Source organism: Chondrus crispus, genomic scaffold (genome assembly GCF_000350225.1).
Source record: "Chondrus crispus Stackhouse genomic scaffold, scaffold_232, whole genome shotgun sequence".
Classification (NCBI taxonomy): domain Eukaryota; phylum Rhodophyta; class Florideophyceae; order Gigartinales; family Gigartinaceae; genus Chondrus; species Chondrus crispus.
Genome location: NW_005179109.1, coordinates 33476 through 48211, shown reverse-complemented (window position 1 = coordinate 48211; position 14736 = coordinate 33476). Strand labels below are relative to the sequence as shown.

The 14736-nt window shown below is 50.9% G+C and overlaps 4 protein-coding genes; 1 reads left to right on the top strand and 3 right to left on the bottom strand.

Moving 5' to 3' along the window:
* Positions 1–253, bottom strand: part of CHC_T00004476001 (hypothetical protein) — a 429-nt gene extending 176 nt beyond the window's left edge. The window contains exon 1 of the mRNA XM_005715823.1: positions 1–253. This exon is cut by the window's left edge and continues 176 nt beyond it. Within this exon, the coding sequence (XP_005715880.1) occupies positions 1–253 (253 nt within the window).
* A 9-nt stretch (positions 254–262) lies between these two features.
* CHC_T00004475001 (hypothetical protein) lies at positions 263–460 on the top strand. The gene has a single exon (XM_005715822.1). It carries the CDS (start codon positions 263–265, stop codon positions 458–460), a length of 198 nt encoding a protein of 65 aa, XP_005715879.1.
* Positions 461–811: 351 nt separating this feature from the next.
* On the bottom strand, positions 812–2896 carry CHC_T00004474001 (hypothetical protein). XM_005715821.1 is given in 2 exon segments: positions 812–2098; positions 2099–2896. 1 exon segment carries the CDS (start codon positions 2894–2896, stop codon positions 2099–2101), a length of 798 nt encoding a protein of 265 aa, XP_005715878.1. The 3' UTR covers positions 812–2098.
* A 228-nt stretch (positions 2897–3124) lies between these two features.
* CHC_T00010256001 (pre-mRNA processing 8 protein, PRP8) lies at positions 3125–10393 on the bottom strand. Its single transcript, XM_005715820.1, has one exon. It carries the CDS (start codon positions 10391–10393, stop codon positions 3125–3127), a length of 7269 nt encoding a protein of 2422 aa, XP_005715877.1.
* Positions 10394–14736: the final 4343 nt, after the last annotated feature.

Here is a 14736-nt window from a genome sequence, read left to right as displayed (position 1 = left end):
CGCAGGTCCGCCGCGTATCGGACATAGTCAAGCTCCCGCACCACCAGCGCCGCCACGCCGCGGGCCACGCCCCCGTTGTCAGCGCGGCGGAGCCCATCATCCCTACGGCGGATACCGCGCTCACGGGCGCGCCTGCCGCCGTTTCGGACGTTGCGCCCGCCGCGGTTGGTATCGCTGACAAGTCGCCCGCGGAGGACGAGACGCCCGTGGAGGGCGTGCAGCGCCCGAGCTTGCTCGACGCCGTGGCGCGCATCGTGCAGAGATGGGTCGATGGCATGCAGCAGGGGAAGCGGAGGGACGAGACCGAGGAGCCGCAGCCGGGTGGCCCGGCTGTCGGCGCCGCCGCACAGGTCTTGGCCGTTTTGTTCTCGATCGGGAGGCAGTAGAAAGTCGCCTGGTTTTTATGTTGACTAGCTTATTCATGTTGCGTAGTTTGTACGAAAGTTACAAGGTTGTGTAAAATGGGAGAGGCCATACTGTGTTTGAGTTGTTGACCGGAACGAGGTGCGGATTGTGCGCAGTGCTCTTCCGTTTACGCGCCATTTCCGAAACAATTGCGGGTCAACTAGGCTCGGGGAACGGCGTGCGGAGAGGACTGGCCCCTGTGAAGTGACAGCAGCCCATTTTGGCGCTCGACTTGTTGTGCCTTTCAGTCGGCGATGCCAAAAGGGCACAACCTCTCCGTGGCGCCCCATGGGAGTTGTGATTTTCAGTGTTGCTGTACGTGCAAACGACAGCCGACTAGACTAAATTTTTTCCCACGAGAGTGCTGTACATCAACCCCCGGAATCGACCTGCTTGGGCTTTAATATTTGCTCCCCCGTGTTCCCTCGATTCTTAGTCGCGACCATCGGGCAATAACCCATCCGTGCGCGGGGAGATGACTTTATTTCGGGCTAAAAGGGGGAATCGTTACTCTTTCATACCTGAGGAAACGTGAAAACGTAAGCAAAGCTCTCCAGTTACCTGTCGTGGACTCGTTCATTTTGCCCGCTCATATCCTTTTTTTGTCTGAACAAGTTGCCACTCATGCATACTGGATTGCTTTCGCAAGTCTTGCGTCAGATAAGGCCCCTGGTCGTAGACAGCGGCAATTTCGGATACTTCAATGACACAGCCGTCGGATGGTTAATGAAGATGCTGTTTTTCCCCAGCGGAATACTTTCATTAGGACTTGCTCTTTTCTTCTTGGCACGAAAAGCACCCGAGGCAAACAATGAAAAAAATATCAAGAAAGCTGGTCACCTACTTCTTCAAGACAATTCCCTGAGAAGACTTAACAGTGATGAGATTCATCGCTTATGTAAAGAATATGCACTTCCGCGAAAGCGTCAAGGCGAGTTGCAGAAAAACGGTGTCCTCGACGGGTACAAATGCGGGCTCTGCATTGGAGGAGATGTTAAGAAAAAGTATCTGCAGCTGCCGTGCGGGCACTTTCATCACGTCTATTGCCTGGAAGACGCTCTGCAGCAGGACCTCGCCACATGCCCCGAGTGCGGATGGTCAATCAAGTCGTTATTCGATATCCATCCGATGATACCTGCAGAAATCAAGTAACTACCCAGGCCGCGGATACAAAAATGACGTGATTTGACCTTGACGACCGTCGGCGTGATGCTGCCGTACAATGTGACGAGGAAACACAAACCGAAGCAGGGCCAGCGGCCAGCCCAAGAACGTATTCACATCCATTGCAAATAAAGCAACCGCTTCTTCTCGGATACTGGCACGATAGATAATGTAGGCACCAATTTACATATCAGTAACGCTAGTAAGCCAACATTGCGCGAAACCTTTTGACACCGTGCTTTCACGGATATCTGCATTAGTCATCCGATCGGCCACGAAACAGGTCACGACAATATCACAACTCGATCATTCAAGAGTCTTCCAAACGTCTTATCAAAACCTGGGCGCCAGAGAGCGTCTTGTACCACGGAAAGGGCCACTAGTTGCCCTCCCTCTCCACTTGTCACCCTTTCGACGATGGCGCGGCGCAGTTAGCGTTTCTTCCTAAGAATCGCCTCATCACTCGTCGGATCTTCCTTGTTCTGTCCGCTAGTAAGCATGTCGATAATGTAGCTGAGGGCTGCAAAGCTTACGCACCCCTGCGCGGCAGCCCTGGGCCCTGACTTTGCCGTGAAGGCGGCGCCACTTCCACACGCACCGATAACTGAATTGAACTTGTCCTCCCTATTCCTGATGACCTTTGCCGCCGTCTGCACACCTGCATACACGCCCGAGATCGCGCCCCATGAGCGTCCGTTGTTCTTAGCCTCGGCAAAGGCGCCGCGCAGCGAACGCGTGGACCAGACGCCCGAGACAAAGCCAAAGAGGGCACCAAAGATGGCACCGTTAAGAAGATTTGAGCTGGCGGCGAGAACAACCTCGACGACGCGCTCTGACGGGCCCAGGTCCTGCAGCGGGATTGGAGCGGGCGGGAGGTTTGGACTGAGGGTGGCGTTGGAAGCAAGCGCTGCAGACGCGAAGGCCATACTGTGCGGGCGGCGAGGGTGAGGGCGCTGGGCGCAGAGCGAGAGGTGGGAGGACCCCATCTTGGCGACAGAGGGAGTCGGGAGCAACGCGGAACGGATGAGACTGAGGGCCGATAGGGCTTCGGAGGTGGGGACGGCGTCGAGTTTGGGAGATTTGTCAAAATACAATGGAGAGAACCCTCTGAGCAAGGGTGATCTGCTGATCTGTCAAAATTTCGGAAATTTTGAGCTACATGGAAGAGTTGGGTTGATCGGCCGATCCCCCCAGACGGCCTTGGTGGCCATGGACATGGGGTGTTTATAATTCGCCGCAGTGCAAATGTGTCAAACAAATTCCCTTGTGCACGGTTCAAGAGAGAAGAACAACTCGGTTTCAATTCACCCGTTCCACAAACCAGCATCCTCATAGCATCTCCAGTGCATCTTCAGTGCTCATTGAGAAAAAATTTCCACGGATGCGCCGCGAAGCATGATTAATTTAGTTAAATTGATACAGCGAAAGTCACAATGCGGGATCACCTTCGTCTACTTGCGTCCACCTGACTACGAAGCTCCCCATTCCACTCCGCATCTTCTCGCATCGAACATAAATATATACCTGTCAACTCCTCAGAACGCAATTCGTGACATCACCCGTGCAAGTTTTCGTACTCCTCAACGTCTTCATCCTTGCCTGCACGACCCTCAGTGAATTGTAGGAAGTGCATTGGTCTGTGCGTCTCATCGTAAAATTCCTTCGGATTCCCGACCCGTAACCGATACGACATATCTGAACTGTGTTTCACTCGCATAAAGTTGTAATTCCAGGAGCCAACCTCTGGTACAAGGAAAAACCCACTGTACCTGTCGCTCAGAAGGAGCTGTACTTTTTCGTAGTGAGATGTCGCGAAGCCTGGCGGCACAGCAGACACTGCGTCGGCATCTCGATTCGCCTGTCCCCACTCATACCCAGAAGGAGTCAGCTGGTAGGCTCGCAATGAACAGGATCCCGGCGTGAAGGAAACTGTAACATCGATTGCGGTATCGCCCGACAGTCTATTATCACGAGCCATCATTCCAGCCATTTCAATCACATCATTCGGGGACATTTGCGACAACTCAGCTGGTTGCGTGTGGATCCAACCTAGCGGTTCGAGATCTACAAGCAGTTCGTGGTATGCGATTTGATCTGGGAGTGAGACTTTCTGATGAGAGCCCACTTGAGGCGGTACTACTACGCACCTCACTTCTTTCACGGCTGCGTCTCCAGGTAGCGAGACACCGAAAAGGTAGCCGGCGATATGTGTTCTCAAATCTCCAACGCAGATGAATTTTCGCAGCACGTTCTGTGGAAGAACGTAAGTGAACAAGCCTTCTCGAGTGCTGCTCTCGGAGGGGACGTGGATATGCCGTGTGCGCAAGTGCAGATTTGCCGCAGAAATTGCACGCACTCGCCATTCTGTTCGCGAGGCAAACACTGCCTGTTCGTAGTTTGACGTTGTAGTGACTACGATGTCATTGCCTTGCTTGTCTTTCGATTTGCTTGTTACGGCAGTAATTTGACCTTGTTCTTCTGCAGCTTTCTTGATTTCAGCCATTTGCTGCCGCTGTTCCCCTGGCGGGACAATATCTGCGCCTAGAATGATGTCGCGAACTTCAGACTCTGTTAGACTCGCGACGTTGACATTATGCTTCTTTCCAAAATCTGCTAAGATAAGGTCCTTGAGGGCAATTTCGACTCTCATCCACTCTTCGTTCGATAGAGTAGGCCATACATGATGAGGCTCCGTCTTCACGCTGGCATCCGGTCTGAGAATGATTTTGGTTCTTTCCGTATTGACCTTAAGGGACCGTAACAGTAGTACGAGACGAGAAAACGCAGTGAATGATGACACGCTGCGAAGCCAGTCGTCGAAAACGTTGAACAGAACCATCTGAGGTTCCTTGGCCTTCAAAATGAGGTCCCCAAACTTTTCTATCTTGAGCAGCGTTTGAAACGGAAGTTGAAGGTCCGAGCCTTTGATTATCACGTTCGGGAAATCCAAGCAATGGGTTTCAAGCGGGTCGAGCATACCTTTTCGGATGACAATCAGTTGCTTCGGCTGTTCCTCTCGAGGTAATGAACGAATTAAGGCTGCAGTTTCTTCGGCTGTCTTCCACTTGGCAAGCTGCGACAAACGCGTTTGCCCCTGCCAGACCGATGTATGAATAATCTTCAAGAAGAGCTGGCCTGTTCTGGGGTTGAAAATGAGGACGGCTCCATTGATCGGCTTTGTGACATGGTTTCCATCAAATGTCTTGTGGGCTGTAACGCGATACACGTTGGTATCGTCAACGAACCAGATCACCTGATTCCCAAACAGTTCCCCGTAGTTTTGGCTGTTCAGGTATGGTTCAGTCGGTTCTGAGGAGTACAACTGAAGGGCCTTTCGCATCCGCTCTCTTAGCACATAGAGTGCTGGATTCGCCTTGTTGATCTTCGCAAGTGCTTGCTGCATTAAGGGCTTCAAGCCAGGTATCCAACAACCATACCCTGCATAAAGGTTATAAGCAAGGTCTACTGTGAGCAAAAGCCCAGTCGGGCTTGGATAGATCGACATGCTGTCGGTTATGTAATCGTGATACTTGGCCCTCGAATATCTCTCGCAGTCATGTGAGTCGTAATCTCCCCACCTTAACTGAATGTCAATCCAATACTTCGTTGTCGTCGTGTCCGGTCGGAATACATCTCCAGTGGAATTTGCCGAAAGGAGAGATGGTTTCGAAACAGGCCACTTGTACGCTGCAATGAGAAGAATATCGGCACATGATGAATTCATTTTGTAAGACTTTCTTGGATGAATAGTTTCCTTCTTCACGGATTCGATTTCTAGTTCATCTAGGGCCTGATCCAGAACTTGAGCAATATCCATTGTCAGCGATTCATGAATTTTCTGCCACAAGTGTGCACGGAAAATTTGGATGAGGGAAATCTTGAGCGTTGGCAGTTTGCCATGCATCATGCATCCTGTGAGGTCCAGTTGCACCTGGAAACCTACATATACATTTGACCGATTTATGGTCGGACTCCACCACAATGTGAAACGCCTGTTCGGGATTTGGTTGAGGCCTGATCGTTGGGCATTCGTTAAACGCTTGAATTTCATTGACTCCTCAAAACCAGATGCTTTTTCCCAGAAGAGACCCTCCCAAGTTTGGTAGAAAGTTCCTGCGAACAGAGTATGCTCTAAAATACCCTCGACACCACCAAGTGCTTGAATCATGTCAGTTCTGTAGTTCGTGAGAGACCACAACTTTCCATCGTGCCGCTGGTGCGTCCACCAGAAGGCATCGTTTCTAGTGTGCATATATTTCTTAAACTCTAACCTGACTCTCCAACCTTTGTCGTATGCAAGAGTGTGGCGATCCTTCGTGAAAAGTGTTGAAATCCGAGGAATACCTCGGTCCCAACTTGAATCAAGATCATCTAATGTGAGCCGCCGTTTCTGCGCCATGGCTTCGGACCTTTTCAAAGCGTAGTCAGCCCAAACTTGCTGGGAGTCTTTGAATTCAGCTTCCCAGGGTTGCAGGTATCGATAGAGGTTGGGAATCATTTGATCGCTACTGCTTCCACTCATACCTGCACGAAAATGAGTGATTCCACCTGCATCGGTTTGCCTAGAGTAGCGAAGATCTGCCTGAGGGATGAGAACATGGCCCATCGACAGCATTCCAAGCCCGCCTAGCTCCTTAGGGCAGTAGAAGACAACGGGAGGGAATCTTGACGGCATTTTTGAGTTGAGACCTATCTTAATTCTCGTTTGTATTCGGTTTTCTGCCTTGACAAGAACATCGAGCAACTCCTGCGTGTGAACTACAGCCTCCCTGTAATATGTCATCAGACCAATGAGTGCTTGATTCCATCGATTGGCAACCTTCGTAAATGTGGTCGACCCGGATGACATCAGTATCTGGCGCACTCGGTTCTCGAAACCCACTATGCTCTGCTCGCTTACTCTCAAGTATGCTGTCGCTGTTCGCTCCTTCGTAGAGTCCTTTTGCAATGCCCATGCACCGTCGCGCTGCGAGATACTTATGGGTAATGCACTTTCCCGGGATCGAGGAATTATTCGCACTTCGAAGCCAGCCATATCAAACAATAGATTGGGATTGTCTGCAGAGTAAACGGAAACGAAAGAATTGTCGTCTTGAAAGTTGATTGTTGTAGCTGAGCGAGGAAGGCGATTCTTGATATCCCAGAAGACTGCCCTACCCAGATTCACGTCATGCTTTATCAACCTCATCCTCGAATCCCTCGGCCAGCAATTTTTGTTGCGATAGTCCACGACATTCTCGTTGTTTGGGTCCGGGTGTTCCGTTAGATATCTCCGCACAAGCTCTTCAGATTCGTCTACATCAAATCGCAGAACCATGTGTATCTTGTCGACGTACCGGCAATACATTCTTATCGGATGTGCAGTTTCCGTTTCACGATTCTCAAACGATAGCCAGTCATTTGGCATTGTATAGAGTCCTGCAATCTCTGTGGCTCGCCTTAGCCCGAGGATTAGGAGATCTATGAGAAGACCATGGTATTGTACGACAAATGATGAAAATTGAAGACCCCTAATCACTCCGTATGAATTCGTGTGAGACATGTCCTTGTATGAAACTGTGACGTTGTTCTTTGCGGTTATATAGTCAGCGATGTTGTGGTCCATGATCAGACGCAGCATTCGGTTCAGAAGCAAGTGGTCGATTTTCTCCGCCATCTGATCAAGCTTTGCTTGGAGCAAAACGGCGGTCTTCCCATCTGCAGTATCCCAAATATCAGTGACATTGTTAATACCAGTAGCCCATTTGTAGACGAGGAGAGGCGGTGGTTCCGAATCGGCTGGTTTGACCCAATTCGGAAACAGCCGGCGTTTATCTGCTTCGTACCATAGATATTGGTCAAGATAGGAGTCAGTAATCCTCTCGATCGGTTCCACGAATTGTACCGGGATTAAGTGATCGTAGTTATCAGTGAAATCCGCTCTCATTTCCTTAAAGGCTCGTTTGATCAGGAGATGGCGTTTGATTCTGCTGAGCGTCTCATGAGGGTTATCATACGCGTTCTCGATCAAGCCAAGTTCTTCTCTTTCAGACTGATCCAGGCGCACCACGTTTGTGTATTGCTCTTTCAGCCGCTCCAGTGCGAGAATCAAGAGCTTCGTATCATGCTTGTATGATAAAGGTGGGAACGGAATCGGGGCAAACCGACGACTCTCAAGCCAATGTACCATTGACTTGTACATCTTGACCCCCTCTTCGATCGATACATAGGGCCCATCCTTTAAATAGTTGAGCTGACGCTCTTGTTCAGCCTTCAACCATAGCCTTGCCATACGCCCGTGATTCTTCTTCACAATTGTTTTGTCTACCGTAGCTCCTCGTCGAATCCTTTCCCGGTTGAAATGCGCTACGTTTGTCCACCAGTCTGCCTTTGATTTTACGTAACGCATGATGACGGATTCAACTGGAGCCGGTAGCCCCGGAACTTTCCATGGTGTGTTACTTTTCCAACATCGCCATGCTTCCGAAAGGTGTTGGCCAATGGTTCGGGCCTTTGAATGACGGATTCCAGGTGGCATCATTTCGATTATATCATTCATCACTTGTGCTCGCAGTTCGAGGTCAAAATGAGACTCCACGCGTTGCTTTGTAATCGTCTTTGCGACGTTCCGCGTATTTCGCCCTTCGAATTGTCGCGCTAGCAAGTTGCCGAGCCATCTCTCCAGCAACGGGATAATTCCTCGCATGAAGAACAACCAAACACGCCAGGATGGAGCCCAAATACCACAACCGGGTCCTTTTCCAACTGGGTCTACGTTGAACCTGTGGTAGATTACATGCTTCAGGTCCTTGCACTGTCGTATTTGCTTCATTAACTTGTATTTGTATCGGTACATGCCGGTTAGCTGTCCCACGTGATTTAAAGTATACTGAAGACCATCCGCAAGCTGGTATGCGTCAACGTTCCCCAAGCGATATTGAACATGGCAGTCCACAATCATCTTCGTGAGGCGTAGAATTTCACGGGTCAAATGAAAGCTGTTTCCGAGACGAGATCGCTTTCGCTCCTTTGTGGTGAGAGTTTTCACTGGTTTGAGATTGAAATTATGATCCAGGTGCAAGAAGGAGAGCCCTTTCCTTGCGATAAGCAGATTGAGCATGTTGTGCCCCTGAATGCAAACTTGAAGTCCCGCTTCAACCCAGTCAATCTCAGTTTGTTGGAAAAACTTTGTGTTCTGAAGAGCTTTTAATAGACGTTTGTGGGACCTTGCTTTGGGTTTTCGTCGATGCAGCTCATTGTAGACGAAGTTTTTCAAGAGCTTCTGATAAGACACTCGAACCTTGACACGAACATCAGCTGGGCACCTCTCTCGATACCAAGGACTGATCAGGGCCACATCAACTGTACGTCTGCATGTTCCCTTGTTCATGCTGAATGGACGTGGTGCCCACAAGAGCCCAATGGCTGCAGCGGTCAGATCAAGTTCAAGATCCTCCTCCACAAGAAAGGGTGCAAAACCAGCGGGCATTTCATATTCGCCATCATCTTCATCTTCATTGTGCTCTTCTGCGCGGCCTCGCGATCTGTCAGCGCGATGCCTGTCAATCTCAATATCATCGTGATAGTCATGCCCAACGAGATTATCTTCATCCTCGTATAGTTCGACATCTGTTCTCTTCTTCCCTCTTGTGCTCGCAGGGATGATATTAAAAATGGGGTCATAGTAGTATGCTGGCAAGTCCATATCCTGAGGCGCCATGTATAAAACGACGGGATAGTGGTATACGGAGAGCGAAGCACCTTGTGGGTGATAATTGTACAATTGCGCGAAAGCAATACGATACTCGGTCCTTATGTGACGTCGCGTGATAAGCTTATTGATGTCATTGAACTCGTTCCAGTCCTCTGCTTCAAACCCACCTAAGAAGCCATCCGCGTTCTTGACAGGTTCAAACTTTGGGCCACCGGGCAAACTGACGTTCAATGCCTTTGTGGTAAAGAAAGAGTTCTTGTTGAAGAGATAGTAGTAGTTTGGGTCGATGATATCTGATAAGAGTTGAGACGCAAGGCGATGCAAGGTTGTCATAATCTCAAGGTTGAGGTTGTACTTTCGGTAGCTGGGCCCGTTCGTAAATGGTGTGTCAGAAAGCGGCCTGTGATCGTAAAACCAGTCGGCCACGGGGCTGTCCTCCCCCGTGTCATCCAGTTCCATCTGGACCGGCGGCAGCGGCTCAACGTCCAGAATATTGCCGGCATAATCCAACGGCGGCTCTTCATCATCAAATGGCGGTAGCCTCATGCGTCGAAAGTGCTTGCGGTCCCTCTTCTCGCGTCTCATCATGATCCACATAATCCCCCACTGTGCCAGAAAGACGGGCTCGATAACCCTCGGCACTTCATCCACAAACGTGATAGCGCCCGTGACATGGTATAGAACTTTGACATCGCGGAGTTGCTCCCAGGGCATGGGCATGTTCTCTAGCAGCTTGAACAAGGCGTGGGGCATAAACTTGAGCGCGCCGAGATACACGCGCTTGTCGTGGCGGAATTTGCGTGAAGACATATCGCCATGGTCACGCATGATCTTGCGGAGATGCTCAGGCGGCATGCGTTCCTTCTGCAAATTTGAAAAGCCGAAGGCATTCTTTGTAGCGTAAGGCTTACGCTTGAGCTGCTTCCATCGCTCCGCACGGGCTTCGTCTTCCGGGTTGTCCATCTGGTGTTCTTTGTTTGGCGTTACGGAATCGGCCTGTTCGCCGGGTGGGGAGGTGGACGTGGCATTGCTCGTGCCAACAAAACCAGGTGGTGGTGCTGGTCTGAAGCCGGGCGGAGAAGGTGTAATACCATCCGGGACTTTCTGGAACCCCGGTGGAGGTGCATTCATGAAGAAAGGTTCGGTGGGCTGGCGGTGGTCAGCTTGGCTGCGGTGAACGCGACGTTTGATGCCGCACTGTTTGAGTACGAAAGTGATTTTGGAAAGAGAGTGGTGAACAAGCGGAGTTTATAATACGGGGCTCGCAAACAGGCCCTCATGATCCGAGCCTTTTTCTCATATGTTTTCCATCGTTCTCGGCCGAGATATGAACCAATAATTCGACGCCAAGTCGGCGGAACTAAATTATCTTCTTTCGAAGCAACTTGCTGCAGCGAATTTAGATAATTCAGAGCTTTTTGTTTTTCTGACTTTGATCCTCAGTCTTTTCATGCAGTAACAGATCCCAAAATGGATCGGAGATGCTGCCAGAGATCGTTGCTTTATTTCAAATCTCGGCAGCCTGCCATCCGTTGCGATTCGGTGGAGGCCTCGGCCTTGGCACTCACTGCCACTGTTGGCTGGAGTCAGCCCCCACATTGAAGAACGAGACTCATCAACATTCACGCCCCCGCGGGGCGGTTATGCAGCAGATCCCTGCACACCACGGGCCCTTGGTCCAATCGACCTAGAAAAGAACCACCCCATGACACCACCATCGAGTTTAGAATCTATCGTGAATTGAGTCTAACATGCTCGGCAGTCATTTATTTGCCTAGGGCGTTGTTGCATGAAGGGCTTTGAGTTCATGGATGAGAGAAGAAGGCAAGATTTGGCAAAATGTCGAGGTGTTCACATGTTGCCGCTTGTGTTCGCATGTGGTGACTTGTGTGACGACAACAGTATCACTATAGAAGACGATCGGGCGGATATGTGTCACAAGAATATGGGGAGCTCGAGAATTGACATCTCACTTTCCGACCATGATGACGTTGTAGACTCAGATATACAATCTGAGAGAGGCGCAAATCGGCATGGACGCATTTTGGTGTGCCAAAAGCATTCGTCAGAGTATGGCCCCGCCTTCGAATTCGCTGACTTGTGCAAGTATGTGTGGTCGTAAGAAGATCTTGACTGGCACGCTGGCACGCTACCTCGACGATGCCGTAGCATGTGACTCAAGCCGCCCCTACGGGAGAGTTGTGCAGGATGTCTACGTTGTTTTCGAGTTTAATGCAAGATACAACTAACTTGTCCCTAGCCCTGACTTCTGCTGCTCTTTTATTGGTCCAAAACTGCAAGTCCATCTCAAGTTGTTGGGGAACTGTTTCCAAGCACTGACACGGGCTTCTTCGCCCAAATCTCGTCTGCCGGAGTTACACATGACGCGCGGTCGGTGGCCTGGACTATCTTAGGAGAAGATCCACGGGTCCCAACGCTAGCAGATTGCGGGAGCGGAGGAAAATTCGCCCCATGTAGAGGCGACATGTCCTTTGACACCACTGAAGTCCTTCGCTTATCTCGCTGATCGTGCTGATCGTCCCCATACCTATCTCGATGATCGTGCCGACCGTCTCTGCTGTGCCAGCGCCGAGCACGCTGTGGGGATCTGCGCTTCACGTTGCGAGGCCGATTGGTCTGTGATGGGACAGAAGACCGGTCTTGTACTGTCTTCAAACATGACTTGTAGCTTTCTACGTGACTCGACTGCCTAGAGGCGGGAGCGCCCCGACTATTGGGACGACGCATTTCCCTTGTGCGTTGATTGCAAATAACTGGGCTTTGCGTTTCTGGAGCCCCTCTGTCGGGCATCTGATGATGCGTGGCGTTGCCTTCCGAGCTAATGTCAGAACCCACTTGTTCAATTAGCGACCCATTCATGTCACAGCACTGACCAGCAAGGCTATCATGATCCGCATTCCTTGAGTATCGTGCTGGTAACCCGCGTCGCTCAGCTTTGCACGACCTGAGCTCTGAACGTGATTCAACGGAGCTCAATTGCGACAAGGGAGGAGGAGTCACCGTGCTGCGGATGTGGTACTCAGAGGCTTGCAGTTGAGCGCGGTGGGGAGACACAGCTGCCGTCGCTGGCTCTGTGCAAGAATACTTTGCTGAATGAAGTGCCTGCTGCGCCTTGTCTCGACGCGATCCGTGAACCCTCCTCTGCCTGAATTCTGTACCTTGCGGCTGCACTAGTGCGGGAATCGGATGTGTGCGGGGCATGGATCGGGTCCCCGGGTGATCGCTGTCTAATTTATGATGTGAAGGGAGCCGATTCCCCTCTTCCGCTTCCATGGCCTGTGGTGGCTGTTCAGCAGGCGCTGCCCCTCTGTGCCTTTGGGACCTGGTACTCATTTCGCCTTCCGTAGCGGCCCCATTTTGTAACGCCGTAGTTGGGATACCCGGCAGTTGTGTGGACTGCTGGTCATCCGTGAAAACAGCATGAACGGTGGCTTTTTGCTGGTCGTAGAAGGACCCAACTTGTTGTGTGAAAGCTGGGTTGTCTGCAAGCACCGGAATAGGGTAGGGAACAGGCGACCCCAGTAGCTGCTGGGGTGCCTCCACAGGGAAAGTCCCAGGTCGGCAATTAGACGGGGTAGCATTGGGTGGCAAAGCAAAGTGCTCAGGCGAGACTGGACGTTGCAGTGGAAATTGAACTCCAAAGTGCTGCGCGTACTGTTCTTCATGCGGCCATTGCTGTTGAAACTGCAGCTGGTTTGGGGCGTGCTGTGGGAGCGGATATGCAGCTGGAATGCCATACGGAGGGCATGCTAGCTGGACGGACCCGGGCACGATATAAACTGGACCTGGCATGAGGCGGACAAACAGGAAGGAGGCGTCGACCTCCAGCGCGCGGGAGTAAGTCGCCAGTGCCCTTGCAACATCAAATGGGCTTGAAGCGCCAAGCAGGGTCATTCGGGGCCAACTACATATCTCTGAGAGAAGCACCCAGCCATCAAGACGTATCATACCCTGCAGGTAGCGATCATGCGGAAGATTAGATGGACTGAAGTAGAACTCGATCTGCATGACAATAGCCAGTGTATGCTGGAAGAATGACATATTGGAACGGGTTCGAGGTGCGATTGTGCGAATGGGATGTGGATAAAGAAACAGTGGACGACAACAACGAGAGGCTGTAGGGTGCTGCAGCGGGGTGTTCCAGAGCTTAAAAAATAGCAGGCGAGTCGGTAAAATTGTTTTGAGGCAAGAGATACAATAAAAGCCGGAAGTGCGGTTGAAATATCCTTGTTAAGATGGAAGTGCTGATGAAGTATTGAATGTGGTTCGAAAAGTAGGAAATGCGTAGGAACTGCAATTGAATCAGAAGAGGGCGTGTGAGGAGATCAAAAGGCGAGCGAGTGTTGGACAACTGAGTAGCGACGCGAAATTGAAGGCGAAAAAGAGATGGGTCAGGAAGAGGGAGAGTTGAGTTGATGAGCGAAGTCGAAGACGAAGCCGAGATGTGTCAAGCAAAGATATAGTTTGGAGTGGAGTAGGCAGTGCAGATGGTAACAGAAGGAGGTATGGGGTGGTATTTATGTGGGTTAGGAAGAGAACGCAGAGGTTGGAACGCAGAGGTTGGAACGCAAATTGAAAAGATTAAGTGGCAAGCGGGAACGGTCCCAGAGAGGAGAGGGGAGGAGGGTGACGGAAGATTGTGTTGCGTGAAAGTGCGTCGGTTGTCAATTGTCATTGTGCGTGGGATACGGGGCGTGGAAAGTGCACGATTCGAGGGGCATGATTCCGGTTGAATGGCTTCGGAAATGGCGAGAATCCGGGGCCGTTGGTCGATACGGAAGGAGGGAGAAGCATCGTGATTGAGGAAAGTGGAGAGGCATGGTTGCAGCCGTGACGGAAACAGCGTCCCCACCAAGGTGGCAAGATACTGTCGCACCTTCTGTGATGACGTTGACGGTTGAGGCACGAGGGAGAAGGTTTCTGGATGGTTGCTGAATATGGAAATGTGGGGAAGCTGGAAAGCATTAAAAGAACCGTCTGGACCGCCAGGACGGGAGAAGAGTTAGGGGTCGATGTCGGGTCATGGGTTAAACTAAATGCCGCTCGAGGGAATATATGTTTACGTGTCGCGTGAGGAGATCACAGTAGATCACGGATCAGAATCATGTTGGTGACGTGTTTCGTCACGTTTTTTGGCTGTGGTGCGTGCATGTGTGGATTGAATTAATTCGTCATACAGTTCGGTAAACGAGATATTGCACACCGCTGAGGAGGGTGAGAAAGGCGCATTATTCACAGCGTGCATTGCTCGAAACATCCACATGTCGGCGACCCCAACTGTACAGCCCAGAAACTGCGGACACGTGTGAACACCGCTTACTTTTGGCAGGACTGAACCATGTGCACTGTTCACGAAATGCGCTACCCAAAAGTGCATTGCTACAACACTGCGCTGTGCATACCTTTTCCTGTCCTAGTGCTACTCGTTCTTACTCTAGCTCTAGACTAGAGGT

Bases quoted from the DNA above. Each gene is read 5' to 3' on its own strand.
- CHC_T00004475001 (XM_005715822.1), top strand. From the start codon at position 263: ATGGGTCGATGGCATGCAGCAGGGGAAGCGGAGGGACGAGACCGAGGA.
- CHC_T00004474001 (XM_005715821.1), bottom strand. From the start codon at position 2,896: ATGCTGGTTTGTGGAACGGGTGAATTGAAACCGAGTTGTTCTTCTCTC.
- CHC_T00010256001 (XM_005715820.1), bottom strand. From the start codon at position 10,393: ATGAATGCACCTCCACCGGGGTTCCAGAAAGTCCCGGATGGTATTACA.